The 23,648-nt window shown below is 51.6% G+C and overlaps 11 protein-coding genes and 1 non-coding gene across 12 annotated transcripts; 6 read left to right on the plus strand and 6 right to left on the minus strand.

Moving 5' to 3' along the window:
* Window positions 1-254: 254 nt before the first annotated feature.
* On the plus strand, window positions 255-813 carry QC763_704735 (uncharacterized protein; the record flags this gene model as incomplete). The annotated part of the gene is made up of 2 exons (XM_062915477.1): window positions 255-504; window positions 527-813. 2 exons carry the CDS (start codon window positions 255-257, stop codon window positions 811-813), a joined length of 537 nt encoding a protein of 178 aa, XP_062761124.1.
* Window positions 814-1,694: 881 nt separating this feature from the next.
* Window positions 1,695-2,607, minus strand: QC763_704730 (uncharacterized protein). The gene is made up of 3 exons (XM_062915476.1): window positions 2,396-2,607; window positions 2,103-2,245; window positions 1,695-2,045 (listed from the first exon to the last, which is right to left on the minus strand). The coding sequence occupies exons 1-3, from the start codon at window positions 2,430-2,432 to the stop codon at window positions 1,767-1,769; spliced, it is 459 nt and encodes a 152-aa protein (XP_062761125.1). The 5' UTR covers window positions 2,433-2,607; the 3' UTR covers window positions 1,695-1,766.
* A 472-nt stretch (window positions 2,608-3,079) lies between these two features.
* QC763_704720 (uncharacterized protein) lies at window positions 3,080-6,244 on the plus strand (the record flags this gene model as incomplete). Its single annotated transcript, XM_062915475.1, has 2 exons — window positions 3,080-3,239; window positions 3,306-6,244. The coding sequence occupies 2 exons, from the start codon at window positions 3,080-3,082 to the stop codon at window positions 6,242-6,244; spliced, it is 3,099 nt and encodes a 1,032-aa protein (XP_062761126.1).
* Window positions 6,245-6,367: 123 nt separating this feature from the next.
* QC763_704710 (uncharacterized protein) lies at window positions 6,368-9,480 on the minus strand (the record flags this gene model as incomplete). The annotated part of the gene is made up of 6 exons (XM_062915474.1): window positions 6,368-6,631; window positions 6,692-7,831; window positions 7,852-8,448; window positions 8,513-8,839; window positions 8,896-9,219; window positions 9,283-9,480. 6 exons carry the CDS (start codon window positions 9,478-9,480, stop codon window positions 6,368-6,370), a joined length of 2,850 nt encoding a protein of 949 aa, XP_062761127.1.
* Window positions 9,481-10,226: 746 nt separating this feature from the next.
* On the plus strand, window positions 10,227-11,989 carry QC763_704700 (uncharacterized protein). The gene is made up of 4 exons (XM_062915473.1): window positions 10,227-10,374; window positions 10,438-10,519; window positions 10,576-10,727; window positions 10,796-11,989. The coding sequence occupies exons 1-4, from the start codon at window positions 10,272-10,274 to the stop codon at window positions 11,662-11,664; spliced, it is 1,206 nt and encodes a 401-aa protein (XP_062761128.1). The 5' UTR covers window positions 10,227-10,271; the 3' UTR covers window positions 11,665-11,989.
* Window positions 11,938-12,429, minus strand: QC763_704695 (uncharacterized protein; the record flags this gene model as incomplete). The annotated part of the gene is made up of 1 exon (XM_062915472.1): window positions 11,938-12,429. One exon carries the CDS (start codon window positions 12,427-12,429, stop codon window positions 11,938-11,940), a length of 492 nt encoding a protein of 163 aa, XP_062761129.1.
* Window positions 12,430-13,708: 1,279 nt separating this feature from the next.
* On the plus strand, window positions 13,709-15,365 carry QC763_704690 (uncharacterized protein; the record flags this gene model as incomplete). Its single annotated transcript, XM_062915471.1, has 3 exons — window positions 13,709-14,412; window positions 14,492-14,833; window positions 14,900-15,365. The coding sequence occupies 3 exons, from the start codon at window positions 13,709-13,711 to the stop codon at window positions 15,363-15,365; spliced, it is 1,512 nt and encodes a 503-aa protein (XP_062761130.1).
* A 556-nt stretch (window positions 15,366-15,921) lies between these two features.
* On the minus strand, window positions 15,922-17,873 carry QC763_704680 (uncharacterized protein; the record flags this gene model as incomplete). Its single annotated transcript, XM_062915470.1, has 2 exons — window positions 17,539-17,873; window positions 15,922-17,404 (listed from the first exon to the last, which is right to left on the minus strand). The coding sequence occupies exons 1-2, from the start codon at window positions 17,676-17,678 to the stop codon at window positions 15,922-15,924; spliced, it is 1,623 nt and encodes a 540-aa protein (XP_062761131.1). The 5' UTR covers window positions 17,679-17,873.
* Window positions 17,874-18,215: 342 nt separating this feature from the next.
* Window positions 18,216-18,300, plus strand: QC763_0113710. Its single transcript has one exon. It is a non-coding gene; the product is annotated as a tRNA-Asp (tRNA).
* A 36-nt stretch (window positions 18,301-18,336) lies between these two features.
* Window positions 18,337-20,501, plus strand: QC763_704670 (uncharacterized protein). The gene is made up of 2 exons (XM_062915469.1): window positions 18,337-19,529; window positions 19,599-20,501. Exons 1-2 carry the CDS (start codon window positions 18,991-18,993, stop codon window positions 20,206-20,208), a joined length of 1,149 nt encoding a protein of 382 aa, XP_062761132.1. The 5' UTR covers window positions 18,337-18,990; the 3' UTR covers window positions 20,209-20,501.
* Window positions 20,502-20,775: 274 nt separating this feature from the next.
* On the minus strand, window positions 20,776-21,384 carry QC763_0113730 (uncharacterized protein; the record flags this gene model as incomplete). Its single annotated transcript, XM_062906512.1, has 2 exons — window positions 20,776-20,889; window positions 20,956-21,384. The coding sequence occupies 2 exons, from the start codon at window positions 21,382-21,384 to the stop codon at window positions 20,776-20,778; spliced, it is 543 nt and encodes a 180-aa protein (XP_062761133.1).
* A 659-nt stretch (window positions 21,385-22,043) lies between these two features.
* Window positions 22,044-22,519, minus strand: QC763_704660 (uncharacterized protein; the record flags this gene model as incomplete). Its single annotated transcript, XM_062915468.1, has 3 exons — window positions 22,044-22,200; window positions 22,226-22,436; window positions 22,516-22,519. The coding sequence occupies 3 exons, from the start codon at window positions 22,517-22,519 to the stop codon at window positions 22,044-22,046; spliced, it is 372 nt and encodes a 123-aa protein (XP_062761134.1).
* Window positions 22,520-23,648: the final 1,129 nt, after the last annotated feature.

Genomic DNA, 23,648 nt, shown 5'->3' on the forward strand with positions numbered 1-23,648 from the left:
CGCCATTGGATGCCGCAGGTGAGCGCTGTAGTTAGTGAAACATCTGCAGATGCATATGCATCTTCCACACCCGCCCCCCTCCCCCCCCCCCTCCCCCTTCCGGTGACAAACGTGTATTTTGGCCCGTATAAAAATGCAAGAGAAGTACTCAACGGCCTCTTGTTCTTGCCGGTTTCTTCTTTCTGTCGTTGTCCGATGTTCCTCTTACCAAATATTTGCAATCCGGTAGTATTTCGTCACTCATCACAACCCAAATGTCGGTCAACAGACGGAAAGTGGCGACCATCAGCGGCGTGCGCAGCAAGTTGGAGCGATGCTGTCACCATGGTGACAAGATGCGCGAGAACAACATCTCACAGGACGAACTGATGCTCATGTGCCAGGAACGCCCAAACTATTGTTCCCTCGGCAAGGTCTTGCGGCAGAGATTGCTTATATTCTTGAAGACTGAACCTGAGAGGCAGCGATTTGGAGAAGGACGCTCACCGACAAGTTTCCACAGTGGTTTGATCTTCCTTACAAGCAGGAAGACGTGCCCCAGCATTCCTCCACTACTGGGAGATATTCAAGTCACTGGGGTGGATTGGAGAGTGTCCACTGAGGCCTCGCATCCTCCCCGCCACAGAGCAAAGATCTAGCGACAAAATCACCCTGCCTGACACACTGCTTGACAGGCTGGTAGCTGTTAACATCTTGGTTGAGTCTCTCGTTAGGGATAGGTTGAAGGAGGAGAGGAGGAGTGCCGACGACTACCGCTATGTCAACGCTGCTATACAGACAAACGGGCCATCTCGAGGTTCGCCAGGATTATAAGATTCAATGGCCCAGCCGCCTTTCCTCGTGGCATCGCAAGCAGTCCCAAGCAAAGGTCCCGGCTAGACAGCAAGGTCTGGACGAGAGCGGGCACGCATCCCGCAGAACCCCAGAAACACTGACATGCCACCCTTGCTTCAAGACTCACTTGTTAGTCGCCGCGTTCTGCTCTCATAATCCTCCAAGCCTAGCGCTAATGAATCTTTTTGGCTCAGCTCCTGACAGGAACAAGGGGTTTCCCGTCTGTCCCACCTCCTCAACGGCTCCCATCCGCGTCACGAGCTCAACCCTTAGGGACTGTTGGGCTGGTGACCTAGGAAAGTCACTGGCTGCGAAAATGAGGCCAAATTGGCCAGAAAAAAATGGTAAACAAATTAGTATTACAGTAGTTGGTTGTTGGTTAAAAAGGAAAATAGTAAGAAAATCCATCCCCAAGAGTAAACCGGTGTGGGTCTGGGAAAACCTGGGCCCTTTGGTGCCCCACAGGGACCCCAGTCAAGAGACCGCACAAGCGTCGACGACGGACTTATTCGTACTCATAATCGTCGTCATCGGAATACAATTCAGATTCTGTTTCACTGGCGTCGTCGTCACCATTGTCATCGCTAGCGGACGACTCCCTCTCCATCCTGGAAGATATGTCTGTCAGGCCAGAAGGGTCTGACATCAGCCAGCAAGATGATGGGCAGGACTTCGTTCACCAGCGGTTTGACTCCTGGAGGGAAGAGCAGGCAAAACAGCGGAGAGTGGTCACTGATGGGTATGTTCAGTCACTATTTGAACCAGCATAAAAAAACAGGTCTTCACGGTTGCTCAGCGCGCGGTCGTTTAAAAATAGATTTTGGCATGATCGATTATGAAGCATGTCACATTATTTTTCCCAACCCCCAACTCTAAACGCCCCATGCTGTAAAAAATGAAACAGGAGAATACCGGCTGAAAGCACCAAGAGCTCACTGGTGCACACCATGTACCTGTCCTGCCTGCGTTCTCCCGGGATGGCCTTCCAAATTCTTGACGTGGTACCTCATCGGTGACTGTTCAGCGGCGCCAATCTGAGCCAGCCTCTGCTCATTCCTCAAAGCGTTGACCAGGTTGAAGGTCTCTTCCGCCTCCTGCTTCATGTTCCGTCTGGCTTCCTCGTCGCCGGCGCCAGGCTTGGTCAACGGGCCAATGATCCACAGCTCGCGGATCTCATGGGTAAGGGAGAGCAAGTCCTCGGTGGCTCTAATCTGCTTGACTGTCAGTACATGATTCTGAGGGGCAAGGGCGAGATATTGTAGACATACGAAGCCCGTCATGGCTGTCTCCATCGCGAGACTGTTGATGGCACCTGAGGAATTGGAAGCATTGGCGGGAATCTGCTGGGTGGCTGTGTGTATCATGTCGCGGTAATAAGTCATGAGCTCGGCCATGAGCTTGTTCTTGCGCTCTACAAATGGGTTGGGCTTGTCAGCTTTGAATGCAGCTTGTGATTTGGGGCAAATTTCAGCATCAACGATGGAATCGAAGGCCTCAAAGAACTCGGAAGAAGAAGAATCAGAGTGATCAGGGTTGTAAGAGGGGCCATGGGAATTTGTACCAAGAAGATTGTGAGCTGCATCAGCGTCGCGATTCATCTTGATATACCAGTTGAGGAAGAATCCAAGGATGTAATGAGATTGTCTGGAACAGGGGCTTTTGTTTCTGGGAGTTTACTGTGACTGTAATAATGAAGAAGTTTGCTGGATAATATAAGACACACGCAAGTTGCCGCAGTTGATGATTGTTGGTGATGGTGGTGGAGGTTCGGTTGATTCACTTGATTGATTGAGTGAGAGCGGGGACCATAAAGCCTGGAATCCACTGTAGTGATGCACAGGAAGACGCACTGTGCGCACAGAAAGACCTTGGCAGACTTGGTGGCTCCACTATCATGATACACAGTAATTCCACAACAAGAGCCCGATTTCAGGACAAAAAACTATGCATCTTCTTGAGGTATGAAGAGCCAATATGGGCATTCATAAGGCACCTATGAGACGTGAACGGGTCGAGGGTCAGGACATGGCAGGTGACCGATTCCGGAAGGTGTCACGTGTGCCGCCGAAGAATACGATTGGCAGAGTCCCCGCTCATTGCTGTGAGGGTTGAGCGCTCTGTCTCTCATTCTCTCTCGTTATTTTTACGACGCCGAGAAACAAGAACACGATGGGCTGCTGTTCTGGCTGTCAGCCGCCACCTGCTCCCTCCTTCACGGAGCAGCAGAGGGCTGAGAAGGAACAAGATGTCAGCGACCGCCTTCCCAAGCAGGACAACGCCACGGCACGCCTGGAGCCTGACTGCTGCAAGGGTAAAACATCGCCTTGCTGTGACATCTCTTGTTTGGACCGTCTCGCCCTGCGTGCTTGCCATGATGGTGGCTCAGAACACAAGGGTCAAGGTATGTAGCCGTCACCAGAGCCAGCATTTGCTTCCACCTGTAGCTAACAACCAGCGCTTCTTTCCTCTAGCTCAAAACCGTCGCTCAAGCTCATCATGCCGTGGACGAAAGAGCAAACGACCCTGTGGCCACCATGCACGCAAGACAAGAGATTCATACGCAGCCACACTGGAGGCTCCTGGTTGTATTTGCCGCGCTCTGTTAGCTCTTGGCCAGGAGTCTTGTTGTATCCCCAACAAGGGTCCTTCGAAGGAGCGTGAGCGAATCTCCACATCATCGTCAGATCTCGCTGTCTCAGTCGGCGGTTTCTCTGCAAGGCCTTGCTGCCCAGCTACTCCCAAGGAAAGAGACGGCATCAAAAACTGCCAGAAGAGTTGTTGTGACATCAAACAACAAACCCCAGCGCAATACGGCGCCTGTGCTGGCTCTTCAGCGACTTCTCATCATAAGGATCGGCCAACACTCTCTAGCACCGCGCAACTCCAAGTTCATTCAGGCTCCCGCCCAGGAGGGCCAACCTGCTGCGATGAAGGCCGCTCTATGGAGCCGACGGGCACAACTCTGGACCCTGAGCAAGGCCTGTCTACTCATGAACACATCGTCCTCAGTATTACAGGCATGACTTGTACCAGCTGTGAAACAAAGCTCCATCGCACCCTTGGCACTTTCCCCGGCATCAAGAACCTGAAAACCAGTCTGGTTCTTTCTCGAGCTGAATTCGATCTTGATAACAGGTCCCTAGTTGATGTTATGAGGCACGTCGAGAGGACCACCGAGTTCAAGTGCGAAAGGGTGAAAAAGGGAGCCTCGGTTGATGTCATCGTGCCAGGAGGTGCATCAGCATTTATGGGGGAGCGGTGGCCGAAGGGTGTGACAGACATGGCCTTGGTCAACGACACAACTGTCAACATATCCTATGACCCGCAACTTGTTGGTGCCCGGGATCTAGTTGAGAGAGGCTGGGGCGTGCCCGTTGAGCTCGCCCCCCCTCAGCCAGATGCCTCTCTGTCAAATGGGAGCAGGTATGTCAAGCACATCGGACTCATGACGCTCGCGTCCATCCTTTTGACCATTCCTGTACTGGTTCTTGCTTGGGCACCGCTCCACGGGCATGAGATTGCATACGAATCAGGCTCGCTTGCCCTGGCTACTCTGGTTCAATTCTTGGTGGCCGGACCCTTTTATCCCAAGGCCCTCAAGGCTCTCGTCTTCTCCCGTGTCATCGAGATGGACCTTCTCATTGTCCTCAGCACCAGCGCCGCTTATGTTTTCTCGGTCGTGTCCTTTGCATTTCTTGTGACTGGAGAACCGCTGTCGACCGGCAGTTTCTTTGAGACAAGCACTTTGCTTGTCACGCTCATAATGGTCGGTCGCTATGTGGCGGCCTTGGCTCGTCAGAAAGCCGTGGAATCCATCTCGATTCGATCTCTCCAAGTCAATACCGCCATTCTCGTTGACTTCCACGGTGACCACGGCAGGGAAATCGACACCAGATTGCTTCAGTTAGGGGACATCTTCAAAGTCATGCCTGAGTCCCGAATTCCTACAGATGGTACTACTCTTGCGGGAACGTCGGAGGTGGATGAGTCCATGGTTACGGGAGAGTCTAGACCAGTCGTGAAGTCCCCTGGGTCACCTGTTATTGCGGGAACTAGCAACGGATTATCTCCACTGCTCGTCCGTGTCACTCGCATCCCCGGAGACAATACCATTGACACCATCGCCGCCATGGTTGACGAGGCCAAGCTATCCAAACCCACGATGCAACGCCTCGCTGACCGCGTGGCAAGCTATTTTGTCCCTGTCATATCGCTTCTCATGATCATCACGTTCGCCATCTGGATTGCGGTTGGAATCAGAGTACGTGGTGTATCGGCAAGGGAAGCGATCATCGAGGCAGTTACATACGCCATTACCGTCTTGATAGTTTGTTGTCCTTGTGCCATCGGCTTGGCCGTCCCCATGGTCGTTGTGATTGCTACCGGTGTTGGGGCCGAACACGGTGTCATCTTCAAGTCCGCTGAGAGTATCGAGGTGGCGTACCAGGCAAAATATGTCATCCTTGACAAGACTGGCACTCTGACCGAGGGCAAGTTATCTGTCGTTTATTACGACGGAACAGATGGTGAGCTGGTCAACATGTCGCTCCTTCTCGAACTGCTGGAGAGCACCAAACATCCCGTCTCCCTCGCGGTTGCTACTTTTCTGAAGGACAAGGGTGTATTGTCCTCCTCTACAGTCCAAGACATCAGGTCTCTGCCCGGAAAAGGAGTTCAAGGCCTTGGCTTGGATGGCCAAATCCTTCAGGCAGGGAATGTCCGGTGGCTCGATGTGGAGTCTGACCTCCGTGTCCAGATGCTTCAAGAAGCTGGCCACACGGTATTTTGCTTTACGATTGATGGCAAGCTTGCTGCAGTATTTGGGCTCCAAGACACACTGCGAAAAGAAACAGCAACCACCATTCAGTCCCTGCAAAACCGCAACGTAGCGGTCCACGTTCTTTCAGGAGATGACGATGGCCCTGTTCGGGCCGTCACTGATCAACTGGGGATACCCTGCTCCAACGTTCGCTCACACTGTACACCGGCAGATAAGAAGTCGTACATTGAGGATATCCTATCGCACTCTCCGGAATCCGTCGTCATCTTTTGCGGCGACGGGACCAACGACGCAGTGGCTCTAGCACAGGCTACAGTGGGCATCGCCATCAGCCGATCCCTAGACTCGACCGCAGAGCTGGCAGAATCTGCTGCCGACGTCGTGCTCATGCGGCCTGACTTGAAAGGCATCCTAACAGTAATGGATTTAAGCCGCAAGTCAGTTCATCGTATAATTTTCAACTTTGCCTGGAGCTTTGCCTACAATTTATTTGCTGTTCTGCTGGCCGCGGGCGCATTTATGTCACTCAACAATACAAGGATTCCACCAGAGTTTGCCGGGCTGGGAGAGCTGGTCAGTGTGTTGCCCGTCATTCTGGCAGCTGTACTTTTGAAGTGGGCAAGGTTTTGAACAAACCGGACGAATTTATTGGCTGTTTTGTCAATAATATATGGCTCAAGAAGAGAATAACAACACGAGTTCCCACCACGTACCCATGCCACAAGTGGAAACATACACCCAGCATTCCTGAGCTCACAAACTAGCACGGTGTGTAGCCTCCATATGGCCCCGTTTAATCCCTAACCTCACCCTCCTGATCCGGTCCATCTTATCCAACACCCTCGTCTCCAACCGCAACACGGTTTCCTTGTAGAAGGTCTGCGTGGTCCATTCGAATGAGCATCCCAGCGCCCTCTGCATGCCACCCTCACTTCCGCAAATGAGCAGGGCTTGGGGCAACCTTCGAGCCTGGAACAACGTCGCCGTCATGCTGTACGTATCAACCAGCGTGAATACCTACGTGATGCCGTTAGTCAGACGTCTGCCATACGGGAAAGAAGAAAGGGAGCGAAATACCCTCAAATCCCCCGGCCCAGCGTTCTTCGCCTCCTCCACCATCCTCCTCGTCTCCTCCACAGCAGTGGGATCCTCACTCACAATGTATCTGCCTTCCTCTTCGATCTTGTGCACCGCCAGGGGCGAGCTCGCATACCAGCTCCACTTCAGCCTGCCCATGTCGGCACCCCATATCTTGCGCTCAATCTCGCCGATGGGCATGTACCCCTCGAACCCGAAGAAGAAGGACTGGACGCCCCAGAACTTGCCGCCATACAGGATGCGGATGATGAAGGGGGAGGCCACCAGGATGGAGAGGGAATAGGCGAGGATAAATGCGCCAAATCCGCTGACTGGAGGCGTGGGGATCAGGGCAAGGATAGTGCCGACGATCAAAGGGATGATATTGACACGCAGGAGCCACTTGAGGATGCGGTGGAAGAGGGCGGGGTATGAGGTTGTGAGGGGAGTGCAGAATTCGGACCAGTGAACTGTGGCGGCGAGGCAGCCGTCAAGGATGGTGGTATCGGCCTCAGGATTAAGCTGGGCATGGGAGTATTTTGGCTTTTGCTGCTGGGTGGAAGGACTCGTGAGTTCGGTCATTTCTGTGACGGTGGGGGACCAAGGCTCTTGGAGGGGGGAGTTGTAAGCTGGATGTGAGATCGACGTGGGCGGGCTGAGGGGAGCGTGGCTTTGGAACGAGACCTGAGAGCGGGAGGCAAGATGGGTTCGTGGCTGGCTTGCAACTGAAGGGGGGTATTGCCGCTTGGAGTGGGATATGGGACTGGGTGGGAGGACCTTCTCGGAAGTAACCCCGTCATCATCTTGGTGGAAGAACTCCTGGTCATATTCGCGCTCATTCACCGCGTCCATCTTGGCTTCCTGTTCGTTGTAAACTCCGATGCCAGCCACCTGGACGCTGGGCTCAATGTCCCAAAGTCGGGCACCATACACGTCGGTTGTGTCGTACCACACCTGCTCTTCATGTTGCAACAAGCAAAGCATCCTCTCAAACAGTCGGTTGTTGTAATTCTCGAGAGACAAGCGAGCGAATGCGAGGAAGGCAGAGTCACTTCGGTGAACTGATGGCCGTCTGCCCAACAATCCCATGAGTGCACAGGAGTAGTCACCAGGGAGGTACTGAGTCCCGGCTTGACGGAACTGAAGCATTCCAAAGCAACTGTGGTGAGCTCGAGATCGCTCAGTTTGAGGTTGCCGGAGTAGTGGTCGATCAAGCGACGAACCTGGTAGCGATCTCTCGACGTCTCGAGACACCGGGCAGCTAACTGGTTCTTCGGAATGATTTGCTTCCGAATTGTGCCATATGGCGATGCTGAAGAATCCCGGAACGGGTCAGAGGCCTTGGCTGACGGCTCTTCCTCATGATCGGAGAAGTAGTAGCATGTTATCGTGGACCGTTTGCTGAGGAGAAGTTCTGGAAAGGTCCAAATGGACTGAGACCAAGAAGTCAAGAGGGCGTAGCAGGGGTCCTTGTCGCTGTTCAAGTCGGCTGAAGTATCCTCATCAGGCAGTCTGCCGAGAGCTATCGCCATACCGCTCGAACCTCGCACAATGTCGCTCATTCTCCAGACGTCCAGAGACAACTCCTCCTCAGGCGCTGTGAAGCAGTTCTCACTGATCCAATAGCAGCTCAAACCAGCCTCCTTAGTTGCACGCTGGGCCAGCTCATGGAGGGCTTCTTTGTCTTGGAGATTCTCTGTTTCGAGCTGAGAGACTCTCCAGGCAACGAAGAGATACTCGGGACAATGCTTTGCGTTCTGTTTCATCCACTTCAAGATGTCAGTTGGCATGGCGAGGTCACGGGCGGGTGTGGTGACAAACCTGCTTGACGTCGGTGGACTGATACGCCTGGTACTCTTCATCGTCCTGGACAATAACCTGCGGCTTCGTATCCAACCAACACAAACGCCGAGGTAGCAAGATGCGCTCAGTTCTCTCCGATACCGCACGGGGAGTCTTCTCAGAAGCGGGGGCGGCAAAAATGGCAGGTCTTTCTGTGACGGTCTTTTGGAACTGGATATCTCCCTGATGGATACTGTTATCCAGGGAGTTGCGGCTAGTTTTCGGGCGTCCAAAGTATCGGTACGGCACAGCATCATAGTTCCCGCCATTCCTTACCTCTCCTCCTCCAGGGCTCACAGCAAAGTTCTGCTTGACAGTCAGCCTTCCTATCTCTTGTGTGCGGGGTGGGCAAAGTATCTCACCAAGAACAGCATCAAGGGTGTGATGGCAAGAGTTCGTCCGATAACTTGAGCAATGTCACCAAAGCTGTACTCTTTGATTGGCTTGTTGACGTCGTCAACGTGACCGAACACCCAGTTGGATACCTTGAGGGGTGTGGGCCCGACATTCTTGATCTGTTTGCGCTTCCAGGTACTGCCGCCTTTGCCGTTGCGAACATCATCGGTTGCCTGGACTTTGAGCTTGATGAATCTGCCACTGTTGTAGGAGATGGTGCAAACCGAGTAAACATCACTGTACGTCCGGCCAAAGACATCTCGGGACTTGTGCCGGGTCAGCTGGGTGTACTTGTGTGTCGGGGGTCATTGTTACGAGAGACAGGCAAGGCACAGGGCCTAACGGTGGGCCACTTGGGCTTTGCTCCCGGTTTGAGCAGCGGATTGGGTGTTGGATTGTGCAGTTGATGTCGGCTTGGGTCCACCTGCAAAGGTGGATGGAGGTGCTTGCTGAGGGCGTGTCTGCTCGGTGGGGGGCTGCTTGGTAGGGGGCTGCTCGGTAGAGGGCTGCTGAACTTTTCGTCGTTGAAACCTGGGTTTTGCTCTGGACATTCCGTTTGACGATTGGCCGTGGAGGCGGTCAGGGGCTGGCCATCCAGGAGCCTGAGGTCAGTGTCAGCTTGTGTGACCAGTGGCGGGGCGCAATGGAGGTTATATACTTGCCATTCCAATGCTTGTTGCTGGGGCTTTGGTGCAACAGATCACTCTAGAGTGTTCTCACTTGCAACAGAACAAGGGGAATGTGAGTGGCGGGCAGGGTGGTGCAGGACGACGGTAAGAGCGTCCATGGGATCGAGCGGCTGAGGATGTGCACCTAGATATAATTTCCTTTAGGTGTTGCCATGAGTTTCGAACGAGCCATGGCTCGCTTGTTCCTAAGCTGAGCATACACACACCATACCTTAAACGCCAAAGGCTGAGTGTTCTAGATACACCACACCGAAATCAGCGAAAATAGTATGCACCCTTTAATCTCCTAATGCATCAAGTATGCCGAATGGGACTGTCAGCTCGCTAGCGCCAGAGGAAGATGGTTTTATCGAAGGACACAATCTCATCTAATTCTGCATGTTGAGTGGTATCACGACAGCTGGCCGGGCGCGATGTCATGGCCTACCATGGTGAATAAAGGGGGCAGTCTCTTAGCTGAACTGATGAGCGCTTAGTGGCTCATGCTATGGGCTTGGAAACATGCAGGCCTTCATTTTTCGGCATTTGCCGAGCCTCGTCCTCACCGACACGTTTGTGAAAGTTTGGAGGGCTTCTTCTCCGTTCGTGTTGAGTCCTGTTGCAAGAACGGACTGTCCGCTGCCGTCAAGAAGCAGGTTTTCCACGTTTCAAAAATGTCACTATTCTTGAACAGAAGATTGTATCTTGAGCGCTTTCAACAAGATCGTCCCGCACGAGGCGACGAATATGGTTGCACGCTCCTTCAGTGGCCCGGTGGTGAGTACCCCAGGGCCATGGCCAGTTAAAGCCAACCGTATTGGATCTTAATGTTCTTCACAGCAACGACAGGTACACTTTGCCGGGATCACCTCACCCGAGCGACCGAGATTGCAGCTTTCCCTGCAAGCGAATTTACTATTGTGTCAGTATTTTTCCGCTATCTCTCTATCTTGGTCACCTGCTCATGAAATTCCCTAGCCTTGCTCCCATAGACGATCCGTCCCCTGACAGTCTTGCGGGCTTTGAGGCTTTGGTTGAGCGATATGATATCCCAGGTGCCTTTCTTGAAGAAAGAACGCAAGGAGTCTTGAACTCATTTGGTTATATTCCAGAAGGCCCCGGGTCATACTGTTAGTATTCTGCTCAAAACCAAAACCGCTCTCTCTTAGTTATAATTATGCTCACCTAAACACACAAGGTGTTTGGACACACTTTCTCCTCAAGGACATTGAACGAAATGAGACGTCGGGCGCCACTGAAATCTCTACAAAGCCTCAACGAAAGCCCCTGAATACCTGCCTTGTGAACTATTTTCGACGCATGTTTCTCTCTTCAAAAGCACCAACCACGGCCTCAGCTCAGCAATTCGAAATGCACCAACCGCGAATGTCCTACACTGAGACAAACAAAGACGATGCTGATGACTTTCTGCCAAGCTGGACGTCGAGATCCCTTTTTCTTCGTGCAACCAACCACGGCGGTAACAATGCAAGAATCACGCTCCTCTGCTTTGAGCCCTCGCCTTTCTTAGAAGAGGAGCTCGTCAATTTGCCCCAACGCATCGATTGGAGTCAGATCATGGCGAACCCGTTCATTCTTCTCGAGATGATCATGTATGACTTGTACATGCAGCTCGATATCAATCTCTGGGAACTACGCGACATCTTTCAGGTTGAGCAAAAGCACTTTGGTTACCTCACCGCCAATCCAACACTCCCACTGGCAGACATTGACTTTTCGGCTCTCCATCTTCTGGCAGACTACATCATCATGCTTCGAGAGGGATGCCATGGTTTACTGAGCACCGTTGACGCAATTGTTGATCACTATCAAAAGTACAGCACGGTTGAGGATGCAATCCTGCCAGACAAAACATACGAGGCATTCAACTATTGCCGTCGTCTTGTCGCTTCGACGTCCGAACGTGCCGGCACATTCGAGAAACGGATCAACAACCTGGCAACTCTCTTTTTCAACCATACCTCCCAACAAGACAATGCAATGCTGATGAGGGACAGCTCAAGCGTCAAGGCCATCGCTGTCGTCACCCTGGTTTTCCTCCTGTAACGACAGTTGCGACTGTATGCGGCTCCGAGTTTTTCTACACGAGGTCAGAAGGGGGGATCAGAATGGATCCCACAGCATGGATCATGTTTGGACTTTCTGCTGTGCTGAGTTTGGTGTTGCTGTGGATGTGGAATTTCTACACGCAAAGTTTGGAAGAAAAGTTCGCGCGAGGAAGAAGAAGAGCCATGGATGGGAGAGGAAAACAGGATGGGAAACTGGTCTTTTCTGCATAGGCACAGAGTTGAAGTCCCTCCCTCCCTAGGTAGCGAGCTCCTACTGCGCTCCTGTACCGAGACTCACAAGCTTCTGGTAAACTCTCTCAAACCTCAAGCTCCTTATAAACCAGTCATCACCGACCTTGACCCAGACTTCGTGATAGTATCCTGCGCCAGTCCCATGAAACCCCCTCGTTTCCTCACCATCGCCAACATGAAAGATAACGCCCCAGATTGCCTTCACCTCCTTCCCATCTTTCCCGTCCACAAAGTAGAGCTCCCCCGGTCCCACAGAGTGAATGTACTGCAAGTCCTTGTTTCGTTCCTCAAAGTAATTAAGAAACGCGTCGCGATGGGAAAATGACATGCTCTGGCCCCCCTCGGTCAGTGGAATATCGGGGGTGAGGGCATCAACAAATGTGAATGTGGCTTCAGGGAGAGCAAACTCGGAGAATCGACGCCATTGTTTGGTATCTGCGGATCGACAGTAGAGAGCCTTTTTACGACGAATAAGCTCGGCAATCTCGTAGGGGACGATGTTAGTGGCCATTATGGCTTGGCTGGAAGGTTTCTGTCTTGACTGGCTTTTCTCTGCTTTGATGGAAAAATCTGAGCGTAACCAATTTTTAGGTATAGTAGATACCTTGTCTCGTCGAGGTTGAACCCCGCTTCTCAATGGAGTTGTAACACACGGTGAACAGCTGATTGAGTGAGACAGGTACACACAGGCCACGGTAGTAACGTGATTGGGCTGATCGACAATATATTTCCCCGCTTGGGAGTTTTGCATCCCCTTCAGGTGTTGAAACCTGAAATGTGCAGGATACCTACCGTGAGTCGAGGCAGTTGCTCACTACTCTCTCCATCCGTATCTCATCTCTTTTTAAAAAAATTTGCCTGATCTTTGGAAAATTTGGGCGTTTGACACCTAGTCAGCTTTACTGAGAGTTGAGAGCATATACCTTGGTACCAATTTGCTGCGTTGGTGGTTTCCTGCGAATTCAACCGACCATTTACACTTCTTGATTGTAATCGAGAAAAGGAATCCCTTGTGACTCCAGATCCTTTCGTGTAATATAAGGCTAAGAGGAGTACAAGCGAAGAAATTAAAGCACATAAATACTTGCACCATTAGGGTTGGCGCAGCAGCCATCATGAATCCTTGGCTTTGACAGCTAGCACATTCGAGATGACACAATTAGCTGTCAGCTGGTAAGGCGGCGCAAGATCCAGCTGTTAATTTTATTTGCCGTATGCATTGCCTTATTTTGTGTATCTCATTTGTTTACCGACTCCCTATAAGGCCACCAAGATGGAGCTGTGTCTGGCCTCAACCTTGGCAGCCATGTCGCTTCTCATGATTACCACGTCCGCCCCTGAGTGTCTGAAACTGCCTTTTCTTGACAGATAACACCGACCTCTCGCTGTACCTCGAATTTCAGCTATCATCTCTCCTCTCTTCAACACTTCAAACCGGGCATTGTTTCCAGTCCCTGGTGTTTTACAATGTTGGCTCTTACCAAGATGGTATCGCCATATCGTGCGGCTACTTTCTTTCTCATACTTTGCAGGTGTGGGCTTGAAACAAGGATATCAAATACTCCCTCCACAGAGAACTTTGTTAGAAGATCTGGGGTAACAGGTAGGTTCGCTTCGTGTTAGCCACACCTCTGTTTGCGTCCTTGCATTTGTATTCTGACTTTGAGCCCTGTTTAGCTGTTCTTCTAGGGGATTACGTTTACATCGATGGAGGCAAAATATCCCAGCTGGACGACGGTGTAATACCTAAGGAAGGAAGGCACCTAGTCAACACGACGATATCCATTGACATGTCCCAACCGTGGAAGAGCGAGTCCGTGGCCTTGCGAGAGATTTCCAGGTTCAACGAAGGTGTACAATGTAGAACAAGGGGCGCCATTTGGGCGAACGCTGAGAAAGGCGAGTTTTGGATTTGGGGTGGCTACCTGCCAAAAATTGCTGATGGCATGAATGACACGTTTATCTGGAAATTTACCGCCGACGGTTGGGGCGGTGGCTCTTGGGCTAAGGAAACCCCTTTAAACTTCGAAAAGCTTCCCAGTTTACAGCAAACGAAAGATAGTGCGGTTATGGTAGCTCACGACAAGGGCTATGTTCTGGGGGGTGTAAGAAGCTGGCTACCGTCGGACGAAGATGCAGGCCCCGGAATGGTAACCTACGATTTTAGATCCAAGGTGGTGGACAACGGGACAGGCCCTGCCATTGGCATCTTGGGTAAAACAGCCACATTGACAGGAGCAAACCTCCTGTTTATGCCAGGATATAACATGCCGAACGGGCTTGGTTTGGTCCTTGGGGGACATGCACTTGTTACTTTCGATGGAACAGCAAAGGTTGAGGAGTTGCATCCACTGGACTTGCACAATCTGACATTCTTTGATCCGGTAACCAACGAACAGTACTGGCAGCTGACAACAGGAGACATACCTCCCTCTCCCCGCTCACGCGCTTGTGTCGCTGGACCCTTCCGCACACCTGGAGGAAATTACGATTTGTAGGTAGACCTTTCAGTTTTTGTCTCATCCCATATTTTGTTCACTCTAATGCAATTGCTAACACGTATATTTGACAAGATTTCTTTTCGGTGGAGAAAACAAACCGACAGACACTCGGTATGATGATGCCTACGTCTTGAGCCTTCCTGGCTTCGTTTGGACCAAAGTGCCATCCCCAGCGCCGGGGGGGTCGCGTGCTTACCACTCTTGCTTGGCTGTTGGAAGAAACCAAGTGCTGAGTGTCGGTGGGACGCGTGGTGGAGGCTTTGATAATGACTGGAGGTCTCCCGACCCTGTGCCCCAAGGCTTGCTTTTGTTCAACATGACCTCTCTGAGATGGCAACTTGAGTACTTCGTCGAAGGCGACCTTGTTTCGGGATATGAGCGAGCAAGCACTATTAGGAATTGGTACCAAAACGGGTTCGTCTAAGACCTATACCCCTTACCTTTTTTTTAGGGAGTTTTGAACTAACCGCAGTCAACAAGTTCACTGGATCGTGTCCAATGGTCTTCAGAGAAGGTGCAAAGAATGTTTGGGGGCTCAGGGGCGGTGAAAAGCACTGTGCCAGATGTATCAGATTCGGATGCATCGCCTTCCAACACTACCATCAATGTTGCAACAGCCACTGTAACATCTGAACCTAATCCGTCAACGATACCATTAGCAACAGTAGTGGGTGGCATATGCGGAGCCTTTGCTCTAGCTTTTGTTGTTTCTGTCTTGGGCTGGTTCATTTACCGTTCGAGACAGAAACGAGCACCGGTGAAAGAGACAGATAAATGGCCAAGGAGTCAGGATAAGTGCATTGAGACAGGGCCAGATGGATATTATGTCTACGGGATTCCAGGCGAGTTACAGGGCACCACTGTACGGGACAGTTCAATGAACTGGCCAGCGCAAGAGCTTGACTCGGGCCATCAGTACCCCGAGCTGTTTGATGGCCGGTCATAGGCTGTGGATATATGAAATGCAAAGAGTATCAACTTCTTGGAAAGTGGAACACTGGAATCTCAAACTTGTGTTTGATATCGGCGTCAACCACACTTATTATGTCACACGGCAAAAGCCAACCACTCACAACCACCACCAACAACACTGTCGATACCACCGCAAGGAGGGGTAACTGCACGTTTTGAACCAGTCGCCAAAGTGAGGCAGACAATCAGAAGGCATGGCGGTTATCAAAGGAAGCCCACTGGCCCTGTATGATATTGAAGGACTTGGCAGCGGCCTGAGGCCAACAAGGGCACGGGCCAGGCAAGGGAGGATCAAATACGCGTTCAGGATCACCAAGACTGTATTTCCTTCTTCATCTTTTCAGTATCACGCTCTTCGAGGCCATTGAAGATTATTAGCCTGAATTGAACCATGAGTTCCAAGCCCTGATATTGCAGCCCTTGTCACATATTATCAGGTATTTGGCCACGAGATGGCATAACAGACCATTTAGAGGTGCATACTATCGTCGTATTGTAAGATCAAGTATATCGGGTTGAGCGAGGCTTGTTTAACTCATTCCTGTAAAAGCGCAAGGATCAACTACCCTCTTTTCAAATCTCATCTCCCCGATCTCATCATTATCATTGACTTCACCGTCAGCATCTCCTCCCTCAAGAACGCGCACCCCAACACTCCCACACTCAGCGACAGTTCCGTTTCCACTCCCCAACCCCAGCTGCATCCCGCAACCAGCCCATTCCCTCACCTCACCCACATCAGTCCCGTTCCTCATCGCCCCACAGCTCAGTCCCCCATCTTGTGTACACCCCAAGGCAACATAATCATCGCCCCAAACATCCAACATCTCTTTGCTCACCATCCATATCTCGCCTCTTTGCCCTTCTTTTACCCCAATAGCCGCCACATAAGGTCTTTGCTCCTCCGTCTCATCCACCAGCCCGACAACGCAAAGGTAACCACCCGCTTCAATGCTAAACCGGCTCGCTTGAGAGCTGCGTGAACCAAACAAAAGAGCGCGGGCGGACAGGTGGACGAACCAGTTGTCGAATGGGGTTGAAGGGTAGGATATCTGCAAGGAGAAAGGCGCCGAGGATTCACCGCACGAGGTCGGAAAGATTGCAGTCGGGGTCGGAATCGATGACGTTGTGGTTGTGTTGGCCCAGCGAACGGTGGTGTTGGCAAATGTAAAGGTCGTGTTGGCTGTGAAGAGTCGAGTCCCGGTGGTCAGTGCTGCTGTGGAGGTGGCTTTGGTGGTGTTGAGCCACAAGGGACGAGAAGAGGTGGTGTTTGACAGGTGGGAGAGGCCTGTTCCAGTGGCAGTCCCAGTGAGAAGAGCTACCTTGTGGGCTTGGAGGGAGGTGGTGTTGGTGCGGGAAAAGAAGCCGAGGGCCGTGATGTTGAGTCGCCAGAATGGGAGGTGAAAGCCCTGCGAGGGCTTCGCGGATGCAGTGGTGGTGTTGAGGTAGCGGCCCGTCTGGTTGATGTGTGAAAGAGAGCCACCTGCTGAGATGCTGCCTTTTTCTGCGGTGGTTACTGTGATCAGAGTCGTGGTGTTCATCACATACACCACTGGACTCTTGCTTGGACTTGTTGATGAGACGGTGGTGTTCAAAAAGCGGCCTGTCGGTGAAGTTCTCTCCGTGTTTGGACTTGCTCCGGTTAATCGAGTCTGTGGTCGGGCTGTTTCTTGGGACGAGCTTGTTGCTAGTGATGATGACAACTTGAGTGCTGCGAGAGTCTTTGAAGTAACTGGCAGTCGGCTACTATTGTTTAAAGAGCTGCCCAATATTTTCGAGCTTACCGTTCGAGTTATCATTAAGGTGGCAGTCGACGATCGGATGGTTGAAGTGGTTGTCACACGCGTGATGCTCACACAGGAACATGACGAGGCAAAGTCTGCGATCGACGAACAGAGGATTGTCGGAGCTACACCCGAGGTCAGGTTCGAGAGAAACCCATCCTTCGTGTATTTGCCCTTCCACAATTTTCCATATCTGTTATCCGTCTCCAGTGTGCCATTCTTGGGTGAACTGGTTGTGTTGAAGGACTTGGTAGTAGTCGCGGTGTCAGACTTAGAACCGGTGAGAGTAACTGTCACAGTTCTTCATCGAGGCTTGTATCAGTAAATTTTCTTCTTGCTTGGAAAATAGTAGGTCGTTCATACCGTCCTGCGACTTTGGTGGTGATGTGGGAGGTCAAAATGCATTCAGGTATAAAGCTCGACCGAGTCGAGTTGTTTCCCGCTGCAAAGACGATGGCATTCGAGAAAGACCCAGCCCAAAAGACTAAGGAGAAGAATTTCATGTCTGCGTTCTCTCAGCACTTAGTCTTGCATTATCGTGATGATCTCCGTCGACGGCGCCGTGAGGAACTGAAGATCAATCCCCCACCAGACGCGACCTGCGCGTGCAGAAACACTTTAAATGACAGACATGGAGCAACGCCTTGTTTTTAAGAATTCCATGTTTCTGCTTCCAAGAAACCGGTTCTATGACGGAAGTCGACTGTTTTTTGGTTTCCTTCAGATTGCGTCCCCTTGCTCTTAGTTGCGGTCTTATACCCGGCGTCCAATGACGCCCCTGGGTGCCCCTGGCGGATGTTGATCATTGCCCGTCTTGGCCACACTCTAATCAAATACACCATATTACCATCGAGAGCTCAATCGTAATTTTTCTCTCTACAGTTATTATGCGTCAGGCCAACCCGGCACAGATTAAATAACTCAACAAAGCTGAAATACTAAAGATTGACCAATCAATGATAAATAATTGCTAGTGATATAGAGTGAACGCCCAGCGGCCCAGCCAGCTGATCGCTACGATAGGGGATAACCCCTGTATATCTTCCGTAGTATAGTGGTCAGTATGTGAGCTTGTCATCAACACCGACTTCGCTCGAGACCCGGGTTCAATTCCCGGCGGGAGAGATCATAAATTTTTTGCATTTTTACCAACGAAACCGTCTCTGTTTCAGTCACATGCTAACCCTAGTAGAATTTCTTCTTTTGTTCTAGGCCCGACGCGGGTCCCGCTTTGCCATGTATGTGCCGGCAGCGGGTTTTAGCGGGAATTTGGCGGGGAAGCCGTTGTCACAAGCTTCTGTTGTTCTCGAAGCATGGAACGGCCAGTGACCATCAAAGCAGCGCTTCACTCGTCCCATTTTCCCAATCGGAAGACGGCGAATGGCGCGAGATGACTCAGCCATTCAGGCAGATGTGCTCCATGGCTTCCGGGGGATGCAACGGCCTGATCTCCTGGATAAGTCAACGCGACCGCGCTTCACCGTCCTCCTTCCTGTTGCGGGCTGAGGGGCCTTATCGTCGGTGAAGCTCTCTCCATCGCCAAGTACCGTAGTGCCGATTTTTTGTGGCAGTCGCCTTCTCATTGCCAGACCAGCAACACAGGCAAACCTTGCCACTGTTGATCAAAGAATAAAACCGAGAACTTTTTTTCCCCCCATTTCCTTCTTTTATTATTATTCTCACTCATTCACTTTTACTCACCATCCGCCTTCACACACACCTCACTCCCATCCGTCCATCGGTAGCTGCTTCGTATCGCACACCCCGCAGTACCATTCGTCAAAAAAAAAAACCGACCCCACCACCGTCACAAACATGGCCGAATCTCAGGAGCTGTCCATGGACCTCCCCGTTATTGACCTCGACGTCTTCCTTCACAACCCCCGTGACTCTGTTGAAGTGCAGGCAGAATGCGTCAAAGCCGCCAACGCTCTCATCACCTACGGCGCACTGGTGCTCCACGATTCGCGCGTGTCTGAGGATGACAACACCATTTTCCTTGACCTCCTGGAAGATTACTTCGCCCAACCAGAAGAAGATCTCAAGAAGGATGAGCGCCCAGAGCTCAGCTACCAGATTGGTGTCACGCTCGAGAACACCGAAAAGCCCAAGTGCGCCGTCGATGAGCCATGCCTGAACGTGATCGAGAGACTCGCCCCTTCAGAGCGCCCCTTGGATATCAAGGGCCACGAACCCGACCCAAAGTGCAGATTCTTCTGGAGAATGGTCGAGGCCCCTCCATATGAGACTCAGTTCCCAGGCTTGAACGCCGACAACATCACTCCTGATGCGCCCCATATCAAGGAGAGATGGGGACCAGTCATGAACCAGTGGGGAACATCCATGAAGAATGCGTAAGTCCTTGCAATTTCTTGTGATTTTAGATATCCAAAGTATGTTGCTAACGTTGGCTATTGCTGCAGCGTGGAAGGCCTCACCCAGATGGCCGCCGTTGGCCTTGGCCTCCCAGCCGAGACCTTCAAAGATGCTGGCCGCTACGGCCCTCATCTCCTGGCCCCTACTGCCTCTGATCTCCAAAAGTATGGCAAGGTCAACACGATCCTCGCCGGCTTCCACACCGATCTTAACTTTCTCACCATCCACGGTCGCTCCCGCTATCCCGGCCTCCACATCTGGGCTCGCAACACAGGAAAAAAGATCCCAGTCAAGATCCCGCAGGGCAACTACTTGCTGGTCCAAGCCGGTAAGCAGCTCGAGCACATCACCGGTGGCCTTATCAAGGCTGGCTTCCACGAGGTCGTGGTCAACGAGAGCACCGTCAAGGTAATCAACGATCGCAAGGAGAAATTCCCCAACAGGCCACTCGTGAGAATCAGCAGCACCTTCTTCTGGCACTTGTCCAGCGATTACGACTTGGTGCCCATCCCCGAGCTGAAGCAAAAGGCCAAGGAGGTCCGAGCTGCCCAGTTCAACTTGGGCAAGGATGAGGGCGAGGAGGTCGAGTACCCTGCTCTCAAGGTCGGAGAGCAGGTGTCCAATGAGCTGAGGCACATTGCGCTCATGGCGAAATAACTGACAGGATTTTTCCTGTGGCATTTCTTTTTTGCTTTTTTCGGTGTGATTCAAGCCACGGCATATGACAGGTGTCAAATGGGTTGCACAGCATTAGCGCTGCGGGATTGGGTCATTTTTATGAGGTCATGTGTAATGTCTCAACATGGTGTCTTAGACCTTGGGTACCTAGTAAACAAGCGAGTCTTCAACGACTATTGTATCATATCACAAATGTATTTATATTTTTGCATAATCCGGGGTACATCTGGCAAGGAGAAAATTACCATCTGCACAGTGAGCTCTGGGTCCAGTGACAATGACAGACCATCAAGGTCCTCCGCCCACTCGCTCACCGCCTGTCTGATCACGAGTTCTGCCGCCTTCAGATCTTTGTTCCAGCTTTGGCCACTCAACCCCCAGTCTACAGTAGAAGGCAGGCATCCATTTGAACACTAGGTATCTAATGAACTCTTTCTATAGTCCCATTACCCACCCGCCGCATCTCAACTCATGGGAGCCATGATGAGCGATGGCTAACCATAATCAACAATTGTCACCACGAACAACGACATTCCACTTGTCTGCTTAGAACGCTTGTCCCTTGATACGAAGGTCGTTATCCGTGACACATCCATGCTGGCGCAGAAAGTATGCGCCATTGCCAATCTGCTTCCACCGCACCTCCTGCTCGTGATCATCCTATCTGTTTGTCAATACCCTGGGCGTCTGGGAGTTATGGTGAAACATAAGATGCGGACAGCTTCCATCATTGCACCAGTAGATGGCTGCCCACCACGAGCAGCTGACGCATCCACAGTTGCCAGGACCCGGTCCGTTCTTTGCGGTGCCTGACATACCCCACAGGTAGTGAATCCCATCCAAAATCTGGTTGTTACTGGCCTTGGTAAAGGGGACATCGCACGTGAAGGACTCGGGGTCCCCGGCGGCGGCGGCTGCTGAAATGTGGGCTGATGTAGTCGGGATTGGGACTGGAAAGGTTGCGTTCCGCCCAGAATATCTCGCCTCCATTTGCGCAATCGCTTCCTCGATGGTGCCGGTGACAGTCGCGGTAGCGCCGGTAGGATCGTCAACTTTGACAGGAAGGTCCCAAGAGATGGGATCCATTCCGTAGCCCCCAATACTGTTTGGCTGCTCGTTATTGGAGGCTGGAGCGCTGTAGACGCCCTTTTTCATGTTAGCAAGTGTGTTCTAACATAAGCTATCCACCTACGGTAGCCAAGGTGCTTAGAATATCATTCTTACCTCGAAAAAGGCCATCATGGCAGCGAGGGAAGTGAAACTGAACCACATGATGTTTGGTTTGCAGGTATGAAACGCAGGTTCTCGGAAATTGGTGATGTCTACTGTGAAATAAGAGTCTACCAAAGGGAGAGAGGGCAAATATACGCTGACCAAGAGAGACGTGGGCCGGCCGTAAGAGAGTTCCGGGAGCCAGCGTGACCAAAATGACTGTTGCTCTTATACTCACTTTAAGCGCTTAGAAAGGCAGAGTCTTGGATACCTTATGCTATCTAATGTTCTCCATAGATTGTCTGCACTAACACATACCTATTAGATTAAAGTGTTTCAGATGACGGGACTGAAAAGTGATTCCCCTACCGCATGCAATCTACATCCCAAGACAAGGCTGTAGAACTATAGTGGCTTGCCAGTTCATGAGGTCTCAACCCTTAACCCCTGAACCGACGGACCAACATACCTAGGTAAGCACACTCAATAGTTGACTTTTCAAACGAAATCAATTTCCAAGACCGAACTACTTATCAACTACCCAACTACAACGTGTCATCACAACAAGACATTACATTCCGGAAATCTCTCACTCGGCACATTCATCTGCCCTCCATGTTCGCATCCCCCTTCTGACCCAGCAGCTGAAGTGCGGCAGTCCGCTTCTGAGCAAGCATGAGCAACCTGTCCGCCTTCACAACTCCATTGTTATCCCTTCCGCTCAGCATCAACGCAGTCTTGCACAAGTTCTTGATCTCTCTGCCGTTCATTTTCAGCTACGCACAGACGGTCCAGGTCGCTTTCGCCAACCACAAACTTCTCAGCTCCAAAGTGTTTTAAGAAGTTGAGCCAAACCTGCCGGCGCTGCGTGGAGTCGAGGTCGTAGTAAGGCAAGAACCAGTCAACACGGGACTGGAAGTTGTGGTCGATGGCAGAGAAGCGGTTGGTGGTCAAGAACAGGATGCCTTGATAGTATTCGAGCTTGGTGAGGAAGACTGTGGCTTACACCGTTAGCAAGCCGCCACTTGGAACCACGATAAAGAGGCTGATGTAGAACACTTACTGGACACCAACTCATTACGAATCAAGCCTTCATCGCTTCGAGCACCCCAAGAAGACGTCTGCCTCATCAAGAAGAAGCATGGCATTCCAAAGTGGGCACAGATTGAGAGCGTGATCAAGAGCTGCTTTGACCTCGGAAAGAGTGGTGCTCAAGACACCGGCCGAAACTAGATACAATGAGACCCGGGCTCGCTCAGCAACAGCTTCGGCAGTAAATGTCTTGCCCACACCGGGGGACCCGAACATGAGAATGGTAATCCCACGCCCTGTGATGGCACGGTTAGTCTATGTCGTTGATCAAAGGGTTCCCTCAAAAAGCAGATGCGTACCTTTGTCAGCCACAAAGTCGTCGCACTCCTGGGTGCTCGCCTTCTTGCTTGCCACGGACTCCCAGGCAAGCTGCTTCTCACCTCCCCTGGACACTAATTTGTCAAAGGTGCTGTCGTTCCAGTCAATATCCCGCAAGTTTTCAATGCAGTAACGCCCCCAGTCCTTTGCTTTGATGTCGAATCCGATAAGCCAGGGGGTGGTCAGTAAAAGATGCTCGTCGGGCAACTCCGGAAGGCTGGAGTCGTCGACCCGGTCCGAAGTCTGAAGGTTGACGATGGTAGCGGCCATCTCGTCCTTGGATCCTGATGATTCCTCCTCTACAGGTGATTCTTTCGCCACTTCCTCTTCGTTCTCCAACGAAGCGAGCTCAGGGACAGGTTTGTTCTCGCTATGGTAGTAGGCACAAGGGCCAATGACAACTCTGCCAGACATCTGGTTGTGTCACAGTCAGTACAAGATCGTCCAATCAGTTAAAGAGTTGTCCCACAGGACGGGAACACATACACTAAGCTGAACATCCTCCTCCTCCCCAACCTTGAAGGCAATCTTGTGCCCCTTGTACTGCTGATATCGGTAACCTCTCAGCCCCTCCCATCTCTTTCCTCTGGCCAGCATTCTGGCCTTGATCCCCTCTGGATCGGCCACCATCGAGAGTGGGTACACGCTCAAATTCCTGACCTTCTGTCTTCCCTTGAAGTGCTTGATGGTGACCCACGTCTCCTTCATCCCGGTCATCTGGCCATTCCAGTCAACGTACTCGCACATGACCCACATGTTGCTGCTTTCGGAGCTCAAGCTGTGCTTCCGGGAAACAC

This window comes from Podospora pseudopauciseta (assembly GCF_035222475.1).
Source record: "Podospora pseudopauciseta strain CBS 411.78 chromosome 7 map unlocalized CBS411.78m_7.2, whole genome shotgun sequence".
NCBI lineage: Eukaryota > Fungi > Ascomycota > Sordariomycetes > Sordariales > Podosporaceae > Podospora > Podospora pseudopauciseta.

Bases quoted from the DNA above. Each gene is read 5' to 3' on its own strand.
- QC763_704730 (XM_062915476.1), bottom strand. From the start codon at position 2,432: ATGAATCGCGACGCTGATGCAGCTCACAATCTTCTTG. The intron at 2,246-2,395 runs GTACAAATTCCC...ACCCATTTGTAG, and splicing joins TGCAGCTCACAATCTTCTTG to AGCGCAAGAACAAGCTCATG. The intron at 2,046-2,102 runs GTATGTCTACAA...ACAGTCAAGCAG, and splicing joins AGACAGCCATGACGGGCTTC to ATTAGAGCCACCGAGGACTT.
- QC763_704670 (XM_062915469.1), top strand. From the start codon at position 18,991: ATGGCCGAATCTCAGGAGCTGTCCATGGACCTCCCCGTTATTGACCTC. The intron at 19,530-19,598 runs GTAAGTCCTTGC...CTATTGCTGCAG, and splicing joins GGAACATCCATGAAGAATGC to CGTGGAAGGCCTCACCCAGA.
- QC763_704700 (XM_062915473.1), top strand. From the start codon at position 10,272: ATGTCACTATTCTTGAACAGAAGATTGTATCTTGAGCGCTTTCAACAA. The intron at 10,375-10,437 runs GTGAGTACCCCA...TGTTCTTCACAG, and splicing joins GCTCCTTCAGTGGCCCGGTG to CAACGACAGGTACACTTTGC. The intron at 10,520-10,575 runs GTCAGTATTTTT...GAAATTCCCTAG, and splicing joins GCAAGCGAATTTACTATTGT to CCTTGCTCCCATAGACGATC.